The sequence below is a fragment of the Eurytemora carolleeae genome, unplaced genomic scaffold (genome assembly GCF_000591075.1).
Source record: "Eurytemora carolleeae unplaced genomic scaffold, Eaff_2.0 scaffold1235, whole genome shotgun sequence".
In the NCBI taxonomy this organism is placed as follows: Eukaryota; Metazoa; Arthropoda; class Copepoda; order Calanoida; family Temoridae; genus Eurytemora; species Eurytemora carolleeae.
In genome coordinates this window covers 76,962-98,838 of record NW_019397135.1, presented here as the reverse complement: position 1 = coordinate 98,838, position 21,877 = coordinate 76,962, and the positions used below count along the sequence as shown (strand labels likewise).

General features: G+C 32.1%; 2 protein-coding genes across 2 annotated transcripts in view; one reads left to right on the top strand and one right to left on the bottom strand.

Annotated features, from left to right (window-relative positions):
- The window catches only part of LOC111712245 (uncharacterized), a gene marked incomplete at its 5' end in the record, with an annotated part of 10,630 nt that extends 3,734 nt beyond the window's left edge, over positions 1 to 6,896 (top strand). The window contains 3 exon segments of the mRNA XM_023486813.1: positions 1,691 to 1,767; positions 2,811 to 2,878; positions 4,889 to 6,896. Coding sequence (XP_023342581.1) covers positions 1,691 to 1,767; positions 2,811 to 2,878; positions 4,889 to 4,958 — 215 coding nt within the window.
- A 3,099-nt stretch (positions 6,897 to 9,995) lies between these two features.
- LOC111712242 (uncharacterized) overlaps positions 9,996 to 21,877 on the bottom strand; it is a 14,313-nt gene continuing 2,431 nt past the window's right edge. Inside the window, exons 2-8 of the mRNA XM_023486811.1 lie at positions 20,358 to 20,490; positions 17,230 to 17,346; positions 16,789 to 16,926; positions 15,983 to 16,092; positions 12,591 to 12,685; positions 11,015 to 11,085; positions 9,996 to 10,847 (exon numbers count right to left, since the gene is read on the bottom strand). Of these exons, the coding sequence (XP_023342579.1) occupies positions 10,753 to 10,847; positions 11,015 to 11,085; positions 12,591 to 12,685; positions 15,983 to 16,092; positions 16,789 to 16,926; positions 17,230 to 17,346; positions 20,358 to 20,490 (759 nt within the window). The 3' untranslated portion in view covers positions 9,996 to 10,752. The remainder of the gene's footprint in view (positions 10,848 to 11,014; positions 11,086 to 12,590; positions 12,686 to 15,982; positions 16,093 to 16,788; positions 16,927 to 17,229; positions 17,347 to 20,357; positions 20,491 to 21,877) is intronic.

Genomic DNA, 21,877 nt, shown 5'->3' with positions numbered 1-21,877 from the left:
CCTCCCATAATTATTGAATGTTTTTAGAGGCAAAGTACATAATAGAAGATGGCCTAGGCCCAATACTGTTAACGTCTCTGATGGTCCGAAATTTCAAACAGAGTAACGTCCTGATGTCATGATGTCCAGTATCGGAAATCTATAGTTTCTTGAAAGGCGGTTTTGTAGAAATTAATATTTTTGTCAAGAAATATTATTTAATTTGGTTTCTTAATATTCTCTCTTTCTTTTATAATTTTTCTCAAATTAAAATCTGCGCAAATATAAAAACCCCAAAAAAAGAAACTCATGAGTCAGGAATTTCGTTTAGGGAGTTGCCATTCTATGTTGCGCGCACATGCCCCGTAAAATTTCAAAACAGAGAGAGGGGGATTGAATTTTGTAGATCCAGAAATTAGTATTTATTTAGGGTTAGGTTAGGATAAGACACTTTCTGGGCCGAACGCTACGGCTAGGACAGGCTATGGGGCCGAGCGCTGCGGCCACATGTCTTACATTTAAGACCCCACCAGCTTCCAGTCTCTACGCAGGCATCCCACAGATATTATCTTTCTGGATCTACAAAATTCAATCCCCCTCTCTTTGTTTTGGAATTTTACGGGGCATGCGCGCGCAACATAGAATGGCAAATACCTTTCGTTTAACAATTATACTCTGAACTCAAGAGGTAAATGAAAACAATACAAAATGTGTCTAAATTTCCAAATTCTAAAAGACCGAAGGAATATTGTTTGTTAACTAAGCTTTTTATTTAAAATACTTAGTTTTTACTCTTATAAAGAAAAGCCATAGGTTAATAACAATGCAGATAGAACGCTAGATGTCGTCTTTTCAAAATTAAGAGGTTTTTCTTTAACAATAACCCTGAGGCAGAAGGATAACGCTGCGTCAAATTACATAGAGCGAGCCCTTTCTACGCCGCATGCGTGTATCTCCTTTGGGTCTCTGCCTCTAGTTTTATGCCTGTGTTGTTATCAATCTATGAGAAAAACACACTGTCTGTGGAGTGTGGACATTAAACATGAAAATGAGAATGGATGAATACAAATACATTGTAAATAATATATCTTTCTTTACATTGTAAATGTGCTCATTTAATATCAGATATATTTACAGTTTGTCAGCTCTCCCCAACAAACCATAGAACGTTGTATAAATGTTCGTTCAACATACTCTGATTTTCTCACCCCTATATCTTTTCAACCAAAGTCGTAAACTTTAGATATTCCAAACTTTAAATTCTATTGGATAAAAAATTCTTGAAATATTAGAAATTTTAGTCTTTTAAGTTAAATAACTTTTTCCGATGGCCAAAAATCTAAATTTAAAATAATTCCATACACAAAAAAGATTTAGTTGGAGAAAATTTAATGTTTTGTCTTGGTAAGTTTTGCTGAATTCAACTTTGGTTTTTTCTATATTCCCTAATCTTTTTCAATTTTAATATTCTTTTAAATTGATTTCAAATCTTAATTCAGCATAGAATTTCCAAGATGTATTATCATGTATTAAGTGAAATTAAAAAAAAATAGTTTCGTTGTTTGGTCCATTGGACAAGTTTTTCAACTTAGAAGGCTAAAATTTGGATAAAGAATATTTAATATGTTCACTACCGACCTCTTGTGGGGGATTATCTTCTTAAAATCGATCACCCTTAATACTGTACAGTGTAACAGTGTACATGTTGTAGAATACTCTGTGAAGCAGATGGAGGGTTTGAGTGTTGGTTTGAATGGTCTGGGCCCCCTCAACTGGGTTGGCAAAAAGGTAAACTTCGCTTGTTTTGTAATTTTTGCAATAAGTGTATTTTTGGACGTTGTCCTTTTAAAATAGCAATGTATAAATGCAAAGAAGATTTTGCATTTGACTTTTCAGGATCAAGTTTTTCAAACTGGTTACCCTTATCTATAGAAAAAAATAGTTCTACTGTTGGCCAGTAACCCATGGACCGCATTTAATGAATTTGAGCGAGGTCTGGGGATGGTTCAACCACGTATCTTAAATTGGAGATTCTAACTTCCACGTTGTCATGTTGTTGAGCAACCTAGCTTAAATTCATTAGATTCGGTCCCAGAAGACACCACCAAGGGTGAAAGGGTGCCCACTGCCAACGAGTTTATAGTGTATAGAGTGATGATGTACGCTTATCCTTTACTAATTGTATAGGCCAGGCCATGAACTGTAACGAGAGCGTACTGTATATTTGTTTATTGTAAGTAGATTCTGTCCTAACCTATAGTATATCAATATCAGTAAACTGCAGTTGTAAGTGTACTGTACAGCTAACTGAGCGCACTGGTAGGAAAATATCATCCCCCCTGCCACTGCCCAACAAGAGCGTTTGGTGACTTAACAGTAGTTCAGATTATAGAAAAGTTTTTGTCTTTAACCAATCACTCGACAGGTTCATTAAAAGTACTGTACCAATGTTATCCAACTATACCAATTTAGACAGACCACTCGGGACGGCAAGCAGTACAGTACATCAAATGAATAATCCTCTTCTGGGGAGATTAATATGCTATAGAAATTTCTTTTGGCGAAACACATTGTAAGAATTTCTTCGATCCCCATCTAGTTATATCGTTTATATCTGTTCGTTCAGAAAAGTTAAAGAACATACAATTTGAAAACGAACGAAATAGATGGAAAATGAACGATGGTTCTGAAAATAAACGATTTCAATTTGTTTTCTGAATGACTGAAAATATACCGAACGAAATGGGTCGTTTGTGAAAGATAAACATTTTTTTAAAGCGAACTCGCCCATCTCCATTTGCAGTGTAGATCCTTATTTATGTATTGTCCAGGTATTGATGGGTATGATCCAGGAGAGTGTTACCAATATTATGGAACAACGAGGGAAGGAAATTATCAGGTATAAATAAGATTTTGTAGTGTATTGTGTACTTTAGAGGGACAGAGATCAAAACTTTTGATTTTTTAATCCCGGGATAAGGAATTCAGGGGGAAAAAATAATTATCATTGGAGTACTATTAGAGACCCCCTGTCACCGGAGAACAGGGGCGGATACAGGATTAAAGTGAGGATGGGGCTAGATTTATTTTGGAACAAAAAAATCCAGATTTAGAAACAAAAAGACGTGCCGCAGGCGAAAATTTTGTTTAAGATAGATATTTTTTTTCTGTTTTGCACTAAGTTTTCTTTCCCTTAAATGATATTGAGAATTTATTCTGAAATCTCGGGTGCAATGGTCCTGCCGCCCCCCCCCCTGTATCCGCCCCTGTCGGAGAACCATCAGAAACCCCAAAGTTTTAATCGGAGACCCCAAGCTTTTCATCAGAGACACTTACATTTTTTTTGGGTGCCTGAGCTTTTCATTGGGAAAGCCAACCTTTTAATTGAAGAGCCAAAGCATCTTTGTCCCCATTGAAAAGTCTCCGCTGAAAAGCCTCGGGTCTCCCCTGAAAAGCCTCGGGTCTCCGCTGAAAAGCCTCGGGTCTCCGCTGAAAAGTCTGGGGTCTCCACATTTAGACCTCTGTCAACCTAAACATCTTATACAAGGTTTCCCCTTAATTGGTATTTTTTTGACAGCTATTTTTGATTTTTCTTAATCATTAAATTCTAATCAGTCTGTATCCGACCCTGCACATAACAAATTCCTTTTATACAGAGTAAGAAATTGTTTTGTAATAGCTTTAAAAAATAAGAAATTTAAACCAGTTAAACCAGAGTCATTTAAACAAATGCTGAATAAGCCAAAAATATTTGAATGGATTTTTAAATCCATTTCTTAGAGTTGTTTTTCATGTTTTCAAGATCTGAGATTCTCTTTTGATCCAAGAATAAATATTGACGATGAATAAAATACATGTTTACCAAGATTTATTTTCAATTTTCTAGGCAACGTTTGTTTTGCTGAGTAGTTTACAAGGAGTAAGGAATAGAAGGGAGATATAACTGACGCGGTTCGCCCTACCATATGATCATACATGCTTTGCAGACGGGAGTTCCATTTGTATATGAAATATTCAGAATAGGTTATTGTATACGCAGTAAATGTACATAAGACAAATATTTCTTATTCATATGCATTGCCCGTCTGCAAAGCATGTATAATCATACGGTAGGGCGAACTGCGTCTGTTATATCTCCCTTCTATTTCTTACTCCCTGGTAGTTTAGCCTTAGAGTACAACAATCCTGGGATTATTTTATTTTTCTGTAAGGGAATGTATACTGTACATAGTGTATATGTAATTTCAAGTGACCCTTCATATTATGATGGCAATGCTCGATTCACAACGGTAACCTAGAGCTTAGTCTGATCAAGCATATGGGAAAGGGGATGAATTAGAATAGACACATTTTTTTGGTTGGAAATGGGACTTTTCTTTTCAAAACAGGGGGTAGTAGGTTGTATTATTCTGCACTATATTTTGGAAAAATGTTACATGAAAGCAGCATTTAAAATACAGAACAAGCGCCTTAAGGGCTTGGGAAAACGAGAAAATCCCCCTGAAAAGATTGGGGAGAGGAATGGGGAATGGGGGAGGGGTAAATTAGCATTTTTTAGAGACATCATAGGTGATATTATAATCATGAAATCCATTAAAACGAGGGGGAAGGCAGGCGGCCATGAGCCACTACTATTTCCCCTTTCGTGCCACAAATTAGCTTTTTTCTCTTCCGGCAGCCATAAGTCACCACTATTTCCCCTTCCAGTCCACCACATTTGACTCTTCCTGGCAAAACTACTTTTTTAAATGATACATTTAGGGCGTCAGGCAAAAAAGCACAACTCAAACCATTTTTCAATTCTACATGAAGTGCAGTAGATAGAGCAACAATTAAAAGTTAAGATCGAAGACATGCGCGAAGCGCCCTGGAAATCTAGTTTTAAAAATAATTATTTTCATGATTTTAGGGCTGAATTGAGCAGAGTGTCTATAGTGGATCAGCTTTCATTTAGCTTATTCAATCCAAAACTTATTTAAACCAGTTTAAACCAAGAAGGATTAATACTTGTCTAATTTTAACCCGTTTTACTAAAAAAGAAAATGTTATTTTAAGAGTATTTGACAAACGTTGTAAAAATGTATTTAACCCTTTTATTTTCTATATATATATATATATATGTTTATCTAAAGATTATCATTGTCCTTAAAAAGGTTTTGGATTTAATACTTGGCAATTGATTGATAGATTATACAGGGTGACCCATTTAACATGAAAGTATGTAAAGACTCGACTTTTTTTCCGATATTTGGTATGACAAAATGAGTGTATCAAAACATGCTTGTATGAGAATTTCCGAAAGTGGTGTCTTCCTTTTTTGCATCTTTAAAATGACGGTGATATTAACATTTAAACAATTTTTCTGTTATTAGCTAAATGGCAATCTGGAAAAGTTCAAAATAACTTAATTAACTTGAAGGTTCAAAAATAAAAGACCTCATTTTGGAAATCCTGAGACTAGTTGTCTTAAACATAAAGTGTATTAACTGGGATATTGTGATATAATGCCGCGTCGAACAAAAAGGATTTAGATTATGTTAATTTATTTCCATATTTATTGGGTCACCATGTATCAACTATAATAACAGTATAATATATTGACAGGACAAACATACCAGTAGCTTTACAAACTTAGGACAAGGACTAACGTAGGACAAGAAAACATTCTACCATTGTAAAATATTTATTTACAATGGTAGACCCAAGGACCACAATTACCATAATCTTGCTAAGAGGAGACTGTTTAATTGGGCATACTTTTCTATTTTGTCTAATATACAGGGTTACCATAACAAAATGAGACTTTTTAGACGACTACATAGAATGTATTTGGCTTTCTTTTATAAATTCATGGTTCTCAGTAGCTGTAAATCATCTGATGTAACAATTGAAAACTATTTTAAGATTAAAAACCTATCTCAACCTCTAGAAAGTTAATTTAAAAGAGTTTAAGGTCGTCATTAGAGTTGCATTCTTTGTGGGTAACCCTGTAGTCTGTACAGTTTTCTCTAGCTCCTTATAAGTCCGTACGGTACAGAGATTTTTACCCCTGCAAATAAAATATTGATATCTCGTTTTTTGTCCTACGTTTGTCCTTTTAAATAAACCAATAAAATGTAATTTTGTGTTTAATTTTGAAGCCCTTGAAAGTATTATATACATGCAGGGTTATCAACAAAGGATGAGATTGTAAATACGACCTGAATTCTTTAAACCTGACGATTCCAAGCTTAAATTAAGTCTTCTTCTGTGAATACAGACTTCTAATGGCTAAATCAATGATTAGGCAATGAAAGAAACAAGTTTACGATTGCAGAGAATAATAATTATAAGGAAATAGACAGTGTAAATTCTGTACAGTCGTCTCTGAAGTCTCGTCCTTTATGGGTAACCCTTTATATTCTTGTACAATAAATAGATATATTTCGATGTGCTCTGTACATATATATATGTGTATCTTTACAGTACAGTGTAACATATATAATTACAAATCAGAAAGATTTATTATTACAATTCATATACATTTAATGATAATAATAGACTTTCAATTTACTAGTTATTTATATTTTATAATAGAAACTAATAAAAAATATGTGTTTATGATTTTTTTCAAATTCTTTTTAAGAAACTGTGTTTGCCTCACAATCTGATTTCCTAATCCGTATATCTTTGCAACCTTATGTCTTAGATCTTTGATATTTTAACTATGAATTCTGCTTAATCAAAGAGCCTAAGATCCTATAAACCTATAAACTGATCTGATACAGTATACAATATACAACATAAATAAATTGATCGTGTTTTTCATGCAATTATAATTACTAGGAAAACCTTTTGAGTAGTTGCCACAAACTCCAATTTCCGAATCCCCATATCTTTGAAAACTAATGTTGTAAACCTTTGATATTCCAAACATAGATTATTTAATCTGACAGAATTCATAGTTTTAAATATCTAAAGTCTACGCAATTGGGTTGCAAAGACAAAAACTCTTATTTCTTTCTAAACTTTTTTTTGAAGAAACTCTTTCAAAGTGAATTTGTACATATTCAGTATTTCATGGTTTTTAGATCCTGAAAGTTGTAATTTATCATGATTTGGACATTTTTATTGGAAATATTTTTTTCCAATGAAACTGGATAGTGGATATCTCCAAGAAAATATTTAGATTTTTTGCAGATTCTAAAGTTTGAACCTGAAACCTTTATCAAAATGCATATTTGTCAAGTCTGCCATTATAACAAAAAATTTATTGGAGGCATGTGGGTCAGGGGTTGGGGGGTTGCGTGTCCTAATCTTTAAGTAAACCCAACAGGGATATCAACAAAACGCAAATCTAAAGATATATTTAAATCCAAAATGTCTGAAATTTTAAGTTGTTTTGTATAGATTCAGTGGACAACCTTTACAGATGGCGGTTTCAAAATTTGGTAAAGTGTAAGAACACCAAATGTTTAAAAAATTATTTGTTTTGTCTTGCCAAATATTGACCCTGAGAGAAATTATATGCAAAAAAACGAAGCAAAAACCATCATTTTTTCTTCCCTTTTCCTTTATTTAGGATAAAAATATTGCAAATTTTAAAAAAGCAAACTTAACAGAATAGACTTTTGAAATATTTTAATAAAATTTCATAAAAACGAACCGAACCGAAACACTTTACCATAGTTCACATACTGAAATCCTCTGCTAGGTCTGGCTGTATCCTATACTCAGCTGTACACAGCTTTTTATTGTTTACAATCCTTCCACCAACAATGTAAAGGTGTGATCTGCAGTACATTTTATGCCAAACATATCTTTTATGAATGTCATGTTTATTGTAATTATTCAACCCTTCTTAGAATTTTTCAAAAATTGTGATGAAAAAAGAAATAAACATTTTTTTTAAAAGATTGTAGTTATTTCCTTAAAACTGAGGACAAAATTCAAAACTAAGTACTGTACACAGTTTTAAAACTATGGATTAACTTTAAAGATCGGGAAAAATTAAAATGTGATCAGGACGTTGTCTTTGACAATTAATAAATCCTCCTAAACCAAGCACTGTTTAGGAATCACACCTAAATAGTAAAAACCATTTTTAGGTCTGATCCGGGGTTTTCTGAGAATTTTAAAATCGGTGGACCACATTTTGAAAGACTCATCTCGTCACGATGAATTAACAAATCACAATTTGACACGTCAAACATCAAATTTTCTTTTTTTTCTTTTTATAATTTTTGTCGGCGGAAGTGTTTTAAATTAATAAGTATAAAAACTCCGTAAATTTAAAGATGTTTGAATAACCAAAATTTAATTCAAATTCAAGAAACCGAACCCATCTTGAACTGGTTAGTGTTTAGTCTATGCAGGGAAATCGAATATAAAAGACTACCAGAATGTCTTCACTGAAATCCCATGTTTATTGGACTTCCATTATGCCCAGTTATAGATGGGCGCGTTCAGCTTTTTTCATTATGTTTGTTCATCGTTCATGAACAGCCCATTACGTTAATTTTTTAAATAATTTAAAAAAGAATTGATCTCGTTCGTTCTCAAAATTATCGTTAATTTTCATCTATTTCGTTTGTTTTCTCACTGAACGAACGTTCAGTAAAATCGTTCGTTGAGTAAAGAGGACTGATGAGGATACAAAAATCTCGAGATTAAATTGTAAACCCGAGTTTTTTTATCTGCTAGAGTGAAACCTTTTAGCCAATATGGACAATTCACAAAAATATTCTTAGAATAAGTTTTATACGTCATTCCGACTTCCGAGACGTGTTGTATGCAAATCTTTATATTATTTACTTTATCTTATATTATGGTTTGTCATGCAATATACCACTGCACCATTTTATGTGTTACATTCCTTTCAAGTCTCAAATAAGGAAAATGTTAAGTTTTGGCAGTTCTAGAAACGGACAAAAAATTGCAGAGTGATTGTACAGTGGTCCGAAGGTTGCAAACTCTCATGCAAAAATAGATCTTCTTGTGTATTTATTAAAGTTTAACTATAAAATAATTATTAAACAAAAAACTCAACAAATAAATTCTCTTCGATGCGTGTATTTTAAACATTTAAACGTTTTAGAAAATATTATGATTACTTGAAATTATACACCTTAATTAAAACCTAAACAGCACATTAAAAACTATTAAGCACTTGGATTTAGCTTTAGTTTTTTAAATGTAATTGGTAAAATTCTCATCGGTTTCATTGTCACAGCTTTCAAACTTCGGATCACTGTGACATTCTCTATGCTTTGTCCTCTTTAATAATGTTACATTTTTTCATCATTTATTAATAATGAAGCAAATATTACATTACAATAATATTTATTTACAAGAGATACAGGAGAAATTTGATTGGAAGAGTGTTGAGTAATTTAAGAACATAGAATAACAAAAATATTTTATAGCAACCAGTATAAAAATGAGCACCTCAAAGCTAGATCGTTGGCTCGAAACATTTTAACTTTCTTAATGTGTTACTCAGTGTTACAAATATATTAATAAAAATAAGGATAGTTTAACGGTTAGGAGCAACATTTTCTAATCAGGTTCAAACTTTTGACTTGTTAAAATAAACCAGTATTTTCTATTCAGAGGTAAGCTTAAAGAATACTTGTAATCCCTCAATCAACAATCAACCCTACAAAGTTATTTCAATCCCATCTTTGCTCTAAACCGTTAAACTGTCCTTAAAATTTTAGTAAACTTGAATAGATTGCGATAAACCATTTTACATGATTCCGTTCTTCTTTTGTTTTATATAGAATTGAGCACAGTTTGTACATTATTTTTAATACAGGGATTTTATTTTCTAGACGTCTTTTATGATTTTTTTTTCCAGAGCTAACTAGTATTTTCTTGTTCGGTCGATTTTAATCTTAGAATTTAATGAATTTTAGTCAGACGAAAATAAGATAATTTAATTCGGGTGAAAAAATCGAAATTTTGAAAATAATTTGAAGATAATTTAAGAAAATTTGGCAAAATTGAAGGGAGCTATTAGTTACATTTTTTATTTATTTACATTTGACTGTGTTGTTTTTACAGCTTAGTTCAGTCAAGAAATAATATCGCTAGAAGTATTCAAAGATGGTATAAAGATTGTACTGCAGTTTGTGGGAATAAACGTAAACAAACTTAGATTATTTACATTCAATTTATTTAAAATACATCATAGTACACATGAATCATCAGAGCTTATTTTGGATAAATATTTCTTGACGAAAAAGTTTTTTTTTTGACTGCACACAGAGTTTTATTTTGACGTACACTTTACAGTTTACTGTACGACAATACTGTACATAAAAAACAAAAACAGTTTTCTATGGATAATACTTGGACTTATATGTACTTATCAACTTGATTCCGAAGTATATAAAGTACTATGTATTTGAGGTTTAGTATGGACCTAAACTAAAACATTCTTTTGATCATGGACCATCTTGGCTTGTATGGTCCATATTAGGATCCTTCATATGACCTAAATGTTTTAATGGACCATACATGAATCAGTAAAAGGAACCATCTAAAATTAGGTTTTTCGAGAATCGACCCTTTTTATGGACTATTTGTTAAAACCATTAAAAGGAACATGAAGCCAGTTATGAACCATTTCAAGACCCTTATATTGGACCATATTGATTAGTATAAAAATTATTAATATGGACCAAACATCTTACTATGGACCATATATAGAACCATAAAATAGAGCATCTTGATTTGGACCATAGCACTTTGTATGGACCACATTTAAATCCTTAGAATAGACTAATAGATTTAGTATGGACCATATTGGGACCCGTAGTAAGGACCAGGGTAGGCTGCGTATCCATAAGGTCCATATTGCTGTTGATGTTGCTTCTGCTGATACACTGAAATAAAAATAATAAAACAAATATCAATAATAATAATAATAATAATAATAGTAATAATAATAATAATAATAATAACAATAATAATAATAATAATAATAATAATAATAATAATAATAATTATAATAATAAAATAATATTCATAATAATAATAACAACAATAATACCTGGCATAAGATATTGCATATTCATCGCCTCTTCTCGTTCTTTGTCGGTTCTAATACAGACAGCGGCCAGGCTAAACATCAACATCTTTATCAACCACATCAATATTAAACACATGAATATCAACCACAACAATAATAACCCCATCAATATTAACCTCGTCAATATCAAACACTTCAATATCAACCATAAAAATATTAACCACATTAACATCAAACATATGAATATCAACGATCTCAATATCAACCACATCAATATCAACCACAACAAAATCAACCACAACTTAATGCTACCATCACTGGAAAGATATCTTCATCAAAAATGTTAACATATTAAACCATCCAATATCCATGACGCATATTAAACCATCCAATATCCATGACGCATATTAAACCATCCAATATCCATGACGCATATTAAACCATCCAATATCCATGACGCATATTTCTTAAAGAAAGTTGGGCTAGTTTTAAGATAAGTTTCAAACAAATTCTTTCAATGTTGAAAATCTAATTTCCTTCTGAATGAATCTGGTTAAACGATGTAATCCCTCTCAAAGCATTAGCCGATCTTGCAGTAGATTAAGAAATAAATAAAACCAAAATAAATTAGAATTTCTTTAATAGGGGGGAGGGGGGGGGGGTGGAGATCAAAAACTGATTTTTTTATCAATACTTTACAAAAAATGGATTCTTTCACCAATTTTGATGGAACAGCAATATCGAAATTGTGCTGAAATTTGCAAAACTGATTAGCTGCAAGGGGGTTGTGTTTTGGAAGAAGGTTAGGGAGGGGGTTGGTGAGGTAACCACCAAAAAAGTCCTGGGAAAAAAGTTTCCGGAAGAAAAGTCCTAAAATTTCACAATAAAAAAGTCATGTGGAAAAAATTCCTGTTTTAAAAAAGTCTCCGGAAATAAAGTCCTTCCAATTCGAGACTTTATTTTCTAGGACTTTTTTTCTGGCTCCAGTATGATGTTCAAAAAAAGTCCTCGGAAAAATAGTCCTCTAACAACTGACAATCCATGATTCATGATGGAAAAAAAGTCCTGGTTGTAAACATCCTTTTTGAAAACTTCTCAGACTTAACCTCATTTTCCAAATTGCACATGGAAAAAAGTCCTTTTTTTGAAAACCTCTCAGAAGAGTTTAGTTTAGTTAGCATTTTCTTTTTCATATTACTTAAGAATATAGAACTATCCCTGTATATGATGTATATAGTACACTTGTACAGGGGATTTTATACACAACTTTTCTTAGGACTTTTTTCCTGAGTTCAAATTTCCCAGGACTTATGACTTTTTTTCTAGGTTTTTCTTTTCCTCGGATTTATTTTCTTCAGGACTTTTTTTCCTAAGATCTTATTTCCTGATACTTTATTGGCAGCCCCCATACTATTTTAGGAAAAAACAGTCCCAGGAATCCAAAACACAGGACTTTATTTCCCGTGACATTTTTCCAAGGACTTTTTCCAAGAATATTCGGACTTTTTTCCAAAGATTTTATTTCCAGGTTATTTTTCCAGAAACTTTTTTCCCGGGACTTTCTTACAGAGATTCGGTTGGTGAGGGGGTACAGTACCTGAAAAGAATAGCAGAAAGTAGCTCAAGTCCTACTCCGATCCATGATACAATATAGGACCAGTCGTACTTAAACTCAGTCTTCTCACGAAGTTTCTAAAAATAAACAATAATAAAGAAACAAATAAAATTTTTGTTAAATGTGAAGTATTGATTATTAAATCCTATTAATAAGTGCTCATCTAAAAAAGATTGAAAGTTTTGAAATCGTGATGATGAAACCAATCCTTTTAAGTAGAGGTTAGAATTGTCAGATAGCTTATGACTTGCGAGGATATTTCTCACGAGGTTAATATAAATAAACAATTACCTATTATAAAGGATTAGAGACATTTAAAAACATTGTTAAATGTCCTTTCTTGAATCAAAATTGAAGTTCAATTATTCATTAAAAAAAAAAATATCGAAAAACAAAACGTATGCACACAAAAATTCTCAGTATTGTTATGTAGTTTCATTGGAACTATAAGAGGATCCAGAAAAGTATAAAAATTACAATATTTGATGGGGCTCTCTGTAGTCTGTACTTAGTACCTTTTATAAAAGGTGCTTAAAAAATAAAATAAATTTTTGAATAAAGAATTGATTTAGAATTAAGAATTAACTGTGATGGGGGGGGGGGGTGTTTTAAAACTATGAAATTTAAATTTAGAAATTTCCTAACTTGTATTCTTGGAAATGATATGCTAGACAAGGTAATATACGGCTTCAAGTACAACAACAAAAGACAATACATTTTACAAAAAAAAATACCCCCGACCCTCTTCTTTTTTTGATCCAATGTAGCATTAAGAGGCGTTATATGGGTCGGGGTTTTCTTTTTCTGCCATAAAAAGATTGAAGTTTTTAAATCTAAAACTAAAAGAATTATTCAGAATTGATTGTTTTATTTTTCCATTGTTTACGATTTACGCTTCAGAGTTTATTTATTTGAAAATATATTTGAACGACTTGTGAAGAAATAAAAGAATTTTTTTTTTTTTTTAATAAATTTTTGCTGAATCCGGAAACGAAATGAAAAGGAGGGTTGTTGTTGGTTGGTGTAGGGGGGGGGGGGGTGATGTAGAGTTAAAAAACCTAGAATCTTGAATGTTAGGATTTAAAGATTTTTGAGATTTTTTAGTACTTCATAAACTTGATGTTCGTGTTTGCTAGGTCGTCATTAAAAAATTATATATTTTGGTAACCCTCTGTATTATTTAAAATAAGGAAATATCCCTATATCATAAATATTGTTCAAGATTTAGAGGTTAATCAAAATTTACTCTTTTGTGATTAAATGTCATGGCGATAAAAGAATAACAAAATTACTCGAATAAAAGAGGAGACGGCATTGTTTACGAGGTGTACTCTCCCAAACGCGACCACATCCCTCTACTGATTCTTGAATTTTATCTAATAATCTGGTTTTCAACTATCCAGGCAAGTTTCTAATCGTTTCACATTTATTCGTCCGTGCAATTTTTATTACTTTAATAATGTTGAAAGTATCCGCTAAGTTTTGCAGCAAATTGGCAAGGGGGAAAATAGTTGCAAAATTCATATAATCTTGTAAATCTGTATTAAACAAATTTACGGATGAGCACGTTGGTACGTTCTAACGAATACATAACCGTTTGGTTCAATTATCAGTTCGTGTTTTCCGTTAACGGTGTTTTCCGCAATTTTCAAAAACTTCCGTTCGTTGACGGAACTGTGATGATACATAAAAATGGCACTGTGCCGATTTCAAACAGACGGAACTCTGACGATTCCTACAGAGGGAACTCTGCCTTTCTTTACAGACAAAACTCTGACGATCCCTACAGAAGGAACTGTGCCTTTCTCTACAGACGAAACTGTGGCAATCCCTACAAACAAAATTGTGGCAATTCCTACAAACGGAACTGTGCCGATCGTTACAAATAAAGTTGTGAAGATCCCTAGAAAAAGGATAAGACTAAGAATAAACTGTACTCTGTAAATTAGTTCTATCCTTTGTATAGATCAAGTTTTTATCTATTTCTTTCATTTTATTAAATGTTCTATATTTCTTTTGAATTATTCCTTTTCGATTAAGTTAAAAACCAAAATTCATAAATTGGATATGATGATAAACTCACACTATTACAATTACTTTCTTAACTTGTCCCACTTTTAGCCTCAAAAGTATTTAATTGGAAAAATTTCCACCATTTGAAAAATGTATTTTTTAACCCTTCTTCTTAGATATATATCTACACATTAGTTTTCTATTAATCTGATTAGTGTAAAGTAATACATTAATTTGTTATATTGTAATATAATTAGTATCTAAGTATAGACAATTAAAAGTAGATTGATAATACTCCAGGGGGATTTTTATACTTTTAAACAATTTTCAAAATTAACCCATGAAAGATAAGAAGCATCAATGTTTGATTACTTTAGAAAATATTTTGTCCATGTTATTTCCAATGACAATTCTTTTCTAAAAATGTACAATCCTAGAACACAGTTTTTCTAGAAAGCTAAACGTTGGATTTCTACATCAACGAAAAAGCAAGGAAACGGCCTTGAATTTCCATATTCCAAATTGAAAACTGACGATCTCGGATGAGGGTTAATACTAATGTTGTAATTTTTCTTATGACATTTTTTAATGAGTTTTTAGTTTTCATTCTTCCTATACTAAAATTTAAAGTGACAAAATCTGATGCATCAGTAAAAGATTCTTTTTTTAGGACTATTAAAAAAAAGATCCATGATCTCTCAGTTCAGCAGAAACAAACAGAGGGAAAGTTATACTAAAAATATGTACAGACAGACCGAAATAAAAATAAATATAAATGAGTAAACATTTTGCCAGGTTTTTCATGAAAACTTTTACAATTTAGGATTTAAAGAGGAAATAAAATCTATTATTCAAACAAATTGTTTTGCACTAAATACTTAGCAGAGGAGGGGGGAAATGTACCTAAGAAAAGAGAACTGAAAGAAAATAAGATATTTGGGTCCGGGAGGAAAAATAATAGAGGAAAAAAATATATTGGATGCAAAAAAGCACTAAACGGTGGGGGGGGGGGGTGAGATAAATGGAAGAAAATTTAATTAAAGGGATTGAACGTTTACATTTTAGTCATGCTCCTTTCATGGAGTGATATATCCGAATCACAGCGGTACCCTTCAAACTTTTGTCAGATAAAGACTGACTGAGATATCTCTGTTGATCTCCCAGAATTTTGATTAATTTGAATTTGGTTTTCTCTTGCGAGACCATGAAGGCAAAGATAGAAAAGTGGCCAGATATATTTCACCTTAATTATCTCATACAGTTTTTACAGGGTACCTTAAGAATCGGACATAACCACTCTTTTGAAGTGTGTGTTTAACTAATGTTTACAAAAGTTTAAGTTTATAAAAAAATGTATTTACCTCCGGCCATGACTTGACGAAAAGTTCAGTGTTTGTCTCTACATTGATCTTGTTCATTTCCCAGTGTTCAACTCCATGCCATAATCCCATACCAGCAGCACTGAACATACCTGAACAAACACAGAGATAAATTGAACAGTTTAAAAGAAATAGAAAAATTCATGAACATACAAGTTGCAGATAGAACTAAGTGATGCATGTTTTAGTCACTTGATCAAATTCAATGCATATTTCCGCATTCCACCTCCTTTTGAATTTGTTAGAATTGTTTATATTCTAAATGTTTTCAGGAAAATATTTAAATTTTGATTTGCTTTCTTTATTTCTCGAATTTTCCTCAAGATTTAATATTATTACTTTCCTTTGAGTACCATAAAGAAAATTTTAAGATTTAAGGTTTTTCATTCAGGTTCAATGAAGAAAAATAGTTGCCAAGAGCACAGAAGACAGTATTTATTTTTTACATTTATAGAACAATATCTAAATTTACTCAATCCCAGTCCCAATACCCAGTCCGGAGTAGTTAAAGGGATGGTAAGCGTATTTTTTAAGTGAACCTCCATACAAAGATGGCCATGTCCGATTTACATCAGTTCGAAGTAGTCAAATCGATTATGTCCTATTTTGTCTCAGAATTTTTTAACTTTAAATTCAAAAATAAGCATATTTAAAAATTGTTTATTCTAAATTATAAACATTTAGATTTTTACACTTTGTGAAATATATGCCAAAAAACGTGGAAAGTTGAATAAAAGCAAACTGCAACCGAATACAGTTTTGAAATGTAGTAGATGAAATGTACTTACAAGCAACAAGCATGAGTACAGCAGAGGCTGTGATATTAGTGGGACTGGTCTTCCAGCAGCCTCTGGCTCCAGCAATAAACGAGACACAGATGAAGAAGAATCCCACGATAAACAGAGCTATCATGGCACGACCCATATCTAAAATATTATTATAAATAATTTTAAAAAAAATACAAATATTTTGTAGAAAATAATTGAAAGATAAATATTCTTAAAAACAAAAAAAAAGATTAGTTGGAAAACAGGAGCATTTTTTTTTAAAGGAACTAAATGTCGTAGACCTTAGATATTGAAAACCATGGGTTCGGCTAGAGAAAGGAATCAAAGTTTGAAATATCAAAGGTTTACACCTTCAGATAAAGGAATGAGAAAACTGCAGTTTGAGGATAAGTTTCAGATCCTGTACAAAAAAAAAATGTTTGAAAATAAAAAAATACTCACGTATTCTGACCATCTCTTCTCCAGTTAATTCCTTAGATCTGCCCTCGTCAGGAATATAGTAATCCAGGTTTCTGCAGTACGTTTCCACAGGACTCATGTACAGTTCAACCAGATCACCTGTACATAATATAATACAATTTCTAACAGTACGTTTCTACAGGAATCATGCACAGTTAAACCAGATCTCCTGTACATAATATAATACAATTTGTGCAGTACGTTTCAACCAAAGTGAATAAATACTAAAGTGGAACAGACTAAGGCAACGACGACAGGTTGGGCCATAAGGTTTTATTTGGTTTGGAAATAATTTCATGAAAAGATTTCGTTTGGAAAGTAAAGACTAGAAAAAATAGACAAAAGACCCATGTAAATGTCGTCTTCAGATATAACTTCGAAGTTTTCACGATTTAAAGTCAAAAAATTTTGTACGTTTCTATGTAATTTATATGTAAATACTATTTAGTCGCTTAATCAATTCATTGATTTTGCCTGGCACTTCTAATTCTTAAGGAATTTATCTTTAAAACTGCTTAGTTTTGTTCTTTCAAATCTCACTCCAGTTTAAAATATGTTTGTAAATTTCTCAAAACAGATCTATGTTATCATCCAGAGGCGTATTCAAGGGAGGGGGCTATGGGGGCTCATCCCCCTCCTTGATCAGTGAAATATATGCTTTTTGGGGGGGGGGAGGGGGGGTCGGCCTCCTCCCTCCCAAAAAGAAAAAGAAATGTAAGCCCTTACTTGGAAAAAAACCTTATATATCTTTAAAACTATGTCTAGTTCTCAACCACTCTTAAATCTGTCAAAATACAAAAGTAAAGACCAAAAGAGATATATTTCGAAGATCTTCATTTTTCGGACTAGTGAAATATATTCTTTTCGGGGGAGTTTTGGCCTCCCCCCCCCCTAAAAAGACGAAGAATTGTAAGCCCTTCCTGGGAAAAAAACCTGAATACGCCTCTCTTAATATCTTTAAAACTATGTCTAGTTCTTAACCACTTTTAAATCTGTCAAAATACAACTTGTGCATTCCTTGTTTAACAGATTATGCTTGCAGGCATTATTGTGCTGTCTGAAATCATTTATTGTGCAGTAAAATGGCTAAAATTCACTTCTGAAATCTTAATTTAAGTTAATTTATATTTAAGTTAAATACAAATTCTAAGTCTGTGCAGTTTGTAAACAAAGGGAGTCCAGTTTCTGTTGTACTGTACACTCCGTATACAAACCAATATATATATATATATATATATACATATTTATAAATACTTGGGACATAAAATGTCGTCATCCAACTATGAGTTTGGCCCACTTTAGTATTTATTCACTTTGCGTTTCAACAGGACCCGTGTACAGTTCAACTTCAACCAGATCCCCTGAGCCTGAAATTTAAAAGAGTATCGTTGAACGAAACTCATGAGTTTCCTTTTTGGGGTCTTAACACTTGTGTAGATTTTTTTTTTAAGAGATTCGAAAACAATGGAGACTATAAACAAACTGAATTATATAATATTTCATAACAAAAATATTTATTTTCACAAAACTCCTTAACCCCGTTCATAAAACCGGGGTTTTAGAACTGGTTTTAATAACGATACCCTGTCTTAAGTTTTGGGCTCTGTACATAATATAATAAAATTCTGGAGTACGTTTCCACAGGTCCCATGTACACTGTACATTACAACTAAAACCTCCAATTACACAATGTCATATTTCTGAAGTACAATTCCACCTGACCGATATACAAATATATACAGTGTACATTTGATAACAATACAGATGACAGCTCATGTACTATTCATACAGATTTTGTACAACAAAAAATAATCCTTGTGCTCATAATATATTCTTATCATGGTTCCCAGGTGTAGATTCAATTCAGGAAGATTTTGCAATATGCTTGCTTCTGTGCAAATTAATTGATGTTTATACAAATTATATGTATGGGAGGGTGCGCGACAGAAAATTAATTAAAAAGTTTTTTTTTCTAAGGGTCTGATCATCTGATGTTGCGATTTTAAATCTTCCATTATATCACGTCGATGCACTACTAATCTTTATCTAAGCAAAATTGTTGAAAATATAGTTGTTTTTAAATTGGAAAAGTGTTTAATGTCCTCCATTCCTTCTCATGCAGATATCCAACAAGTCAATTTTATGGAGAAACCACAATTAAAGTAATCAATTTTAGAAACATAAATTAATGAATATCCCTGTGATCAGAGTATAAGATTTAAGTATGCCATTGTGAATAGAGAATAATTTGTAAATATTTCTACAATCCGTTTAACAAAATTTGTTATAAAATTTGATCCAAAATATCAATAATGCTATATTTACAATTTGATTTTCAGTACATATATACATATTTGAATTATACTTAATATAGATATTTCAGATATTTTCAATTAAATTACATGAAAACTTACTTTACGTATATATTACATTCATCAAAAGTTTTTTAATCTAAATAATGTGTACTTCTGCTTAAAAAACTTGTTTCATATTTTCATTATCTAATTTGTGTTTATTGCAATATCTATTCTTAATTTATTTATTTTTCTTTTAGAGCAAATTATGTCAAGGTTGCTTAAATATAGTGGTAATCCACGGTGAACTAATCTAGTGGGGTCGGTCAAATAGGCCTAGGATTAGGCCGGGTACTCTAAAAAGTCTGAACGCGCCATGGGGGTTGTCAAAGTTAACCCTCCGACGGGACTATGCCAAGAAAATTGACCCCTGTCGTATGTTAGTCTGGTTAGGGCGACGTACTGTACAGAATATGGCAGTCCGGTACGAACTGGGCAGGTCCTGTTCGAATTAAAATTTACTACGGTCCAGAGTGAATCTAAATCAATATGTTAGTCTTCGTCTGATGAATGAGATATGTTTTGTCTCTCTGAAAATGACTTTTTTATTTTGGTATCGTTTTAAAAGTATGCATTTCGGCTTCGGAGATAAATAAAGACATTAACAGAATTCAACACTTTTTAGATAGAAAAAAATTATATCTTCCTCATTGTTACACAGGTATGGGTTAAATTGTTCCGATGTTAATCGGACACGCATTCTCTTACTATAAAGTTGGCATGAAATTTCGTCAATATTTACTCAAAAATGCTTACCAAGAGGTGCAGAGGTCTTTTCCGGGTCTTCAGATTTCTCGCCAGGAAAACATTCTCGGAAGAGACCTCTTGTCCGGGTAAAGTAGAGGGGACTCTCGTTAACAAGAGAACTCTCAGCAAACTCATCTAACTCCTGGACACAGAGGTATTATTATTATTATTATTATTATTAATATCATACAACTACATTTTACATATCTTATGATTTCCATATTTTTTTTATAAAAAGTACGTATTATATGCCCAGTGTAGTATAGCTTATAGTTCCTAATTTGAACACTAATTAATGATAATTATTGCATAAATTGCTTCTCTCATGTTTAATTACTTTCATCTTTTAGAATATTAATTTTTGATACAGTTAGTTCCCAGTCCGTAGAAAGATAGATAGACAGATAGAAAGATAGATAGATTATGCGATAGATAGCCAGATAGATAGGTAGATAAATAGCAAGATAAATAGATAGAGGTGAGATAACCTACTTTTGTGAAATAGATAGATAGAAATATCTATAGTTGCTTGGTTTAAAGAATTGACAGATGATTTCAAGGTATAAATGTTTAATAAAAATAAAGAAGCTTAGATGATGGATAGATAAATATGAAAGTAGAATATTTTATCCTTTTTGTGCAGTGTAAACAAATAAGGCCGTCATCAATTCTCTTATCAATAAACCATAAAACTCAATACAATCACAAATATAAATTGATAAGACTTCTTTTACGAATCCAGGGCGATCCGCATCTTATCAATAAAAGTTTCCATTTTTTCTTTTAGATAAAAAATACTATTTTTGTGTGTACACAGATCTGTTGTTTCATTTCATGAACAGGGTATGTCATGGCGTTTAAGCTTAAAAATTATGTAATGTTATTTATAGAATCTTAGCATGAGTATTGAGTATAAAAGAGCAAAGTTATATAGGCAACCCCCCCCCCCCCTCTTTCTAAATCAGCTTGGTGTAATCTATGAACACCTTATTCGATTCTAGAGATCGGACGTTTACGGAGAACAATTGAATTACATCGCTCCTTGCAAGGACTTCCGTCTTCTTACAAATAAACTTATTTAATCCTTCGGTTTCATTAAAACACAGTACATACACTCCTCTAAACAGTGTTTTAAAGGGACAAAAGGGGTTAAAGGCGTGATTACACGTCAATCTAAAGTAAAACGTAAGCTTGAAAAATCAAAGATTTGAATCATCAGGTTGCAAAGAAATAAGGATTATAAAATTTGGGTGTGTGGCAGACAAACTCAGTTCCTTTGGGATTGTCAGTCAAGGGAAAAATTGAACCCAAACGTTACTATTTACGTTCTATACATCTATAAGTAGGTTGACGAAAAATTATATTATCTATTCATACATTGGATTAAATCAACCTTTAGATCCGTACACCCCGCGCACCCTTTACGAGGATTTGCGTGCGAATATGCAACCTTCGCAAACCCTTTGCAAATAATCTGTGTACAGAGATAGGCTGGGTAATGTTTATTGTAAAAAGAATGGGGGAGGGGG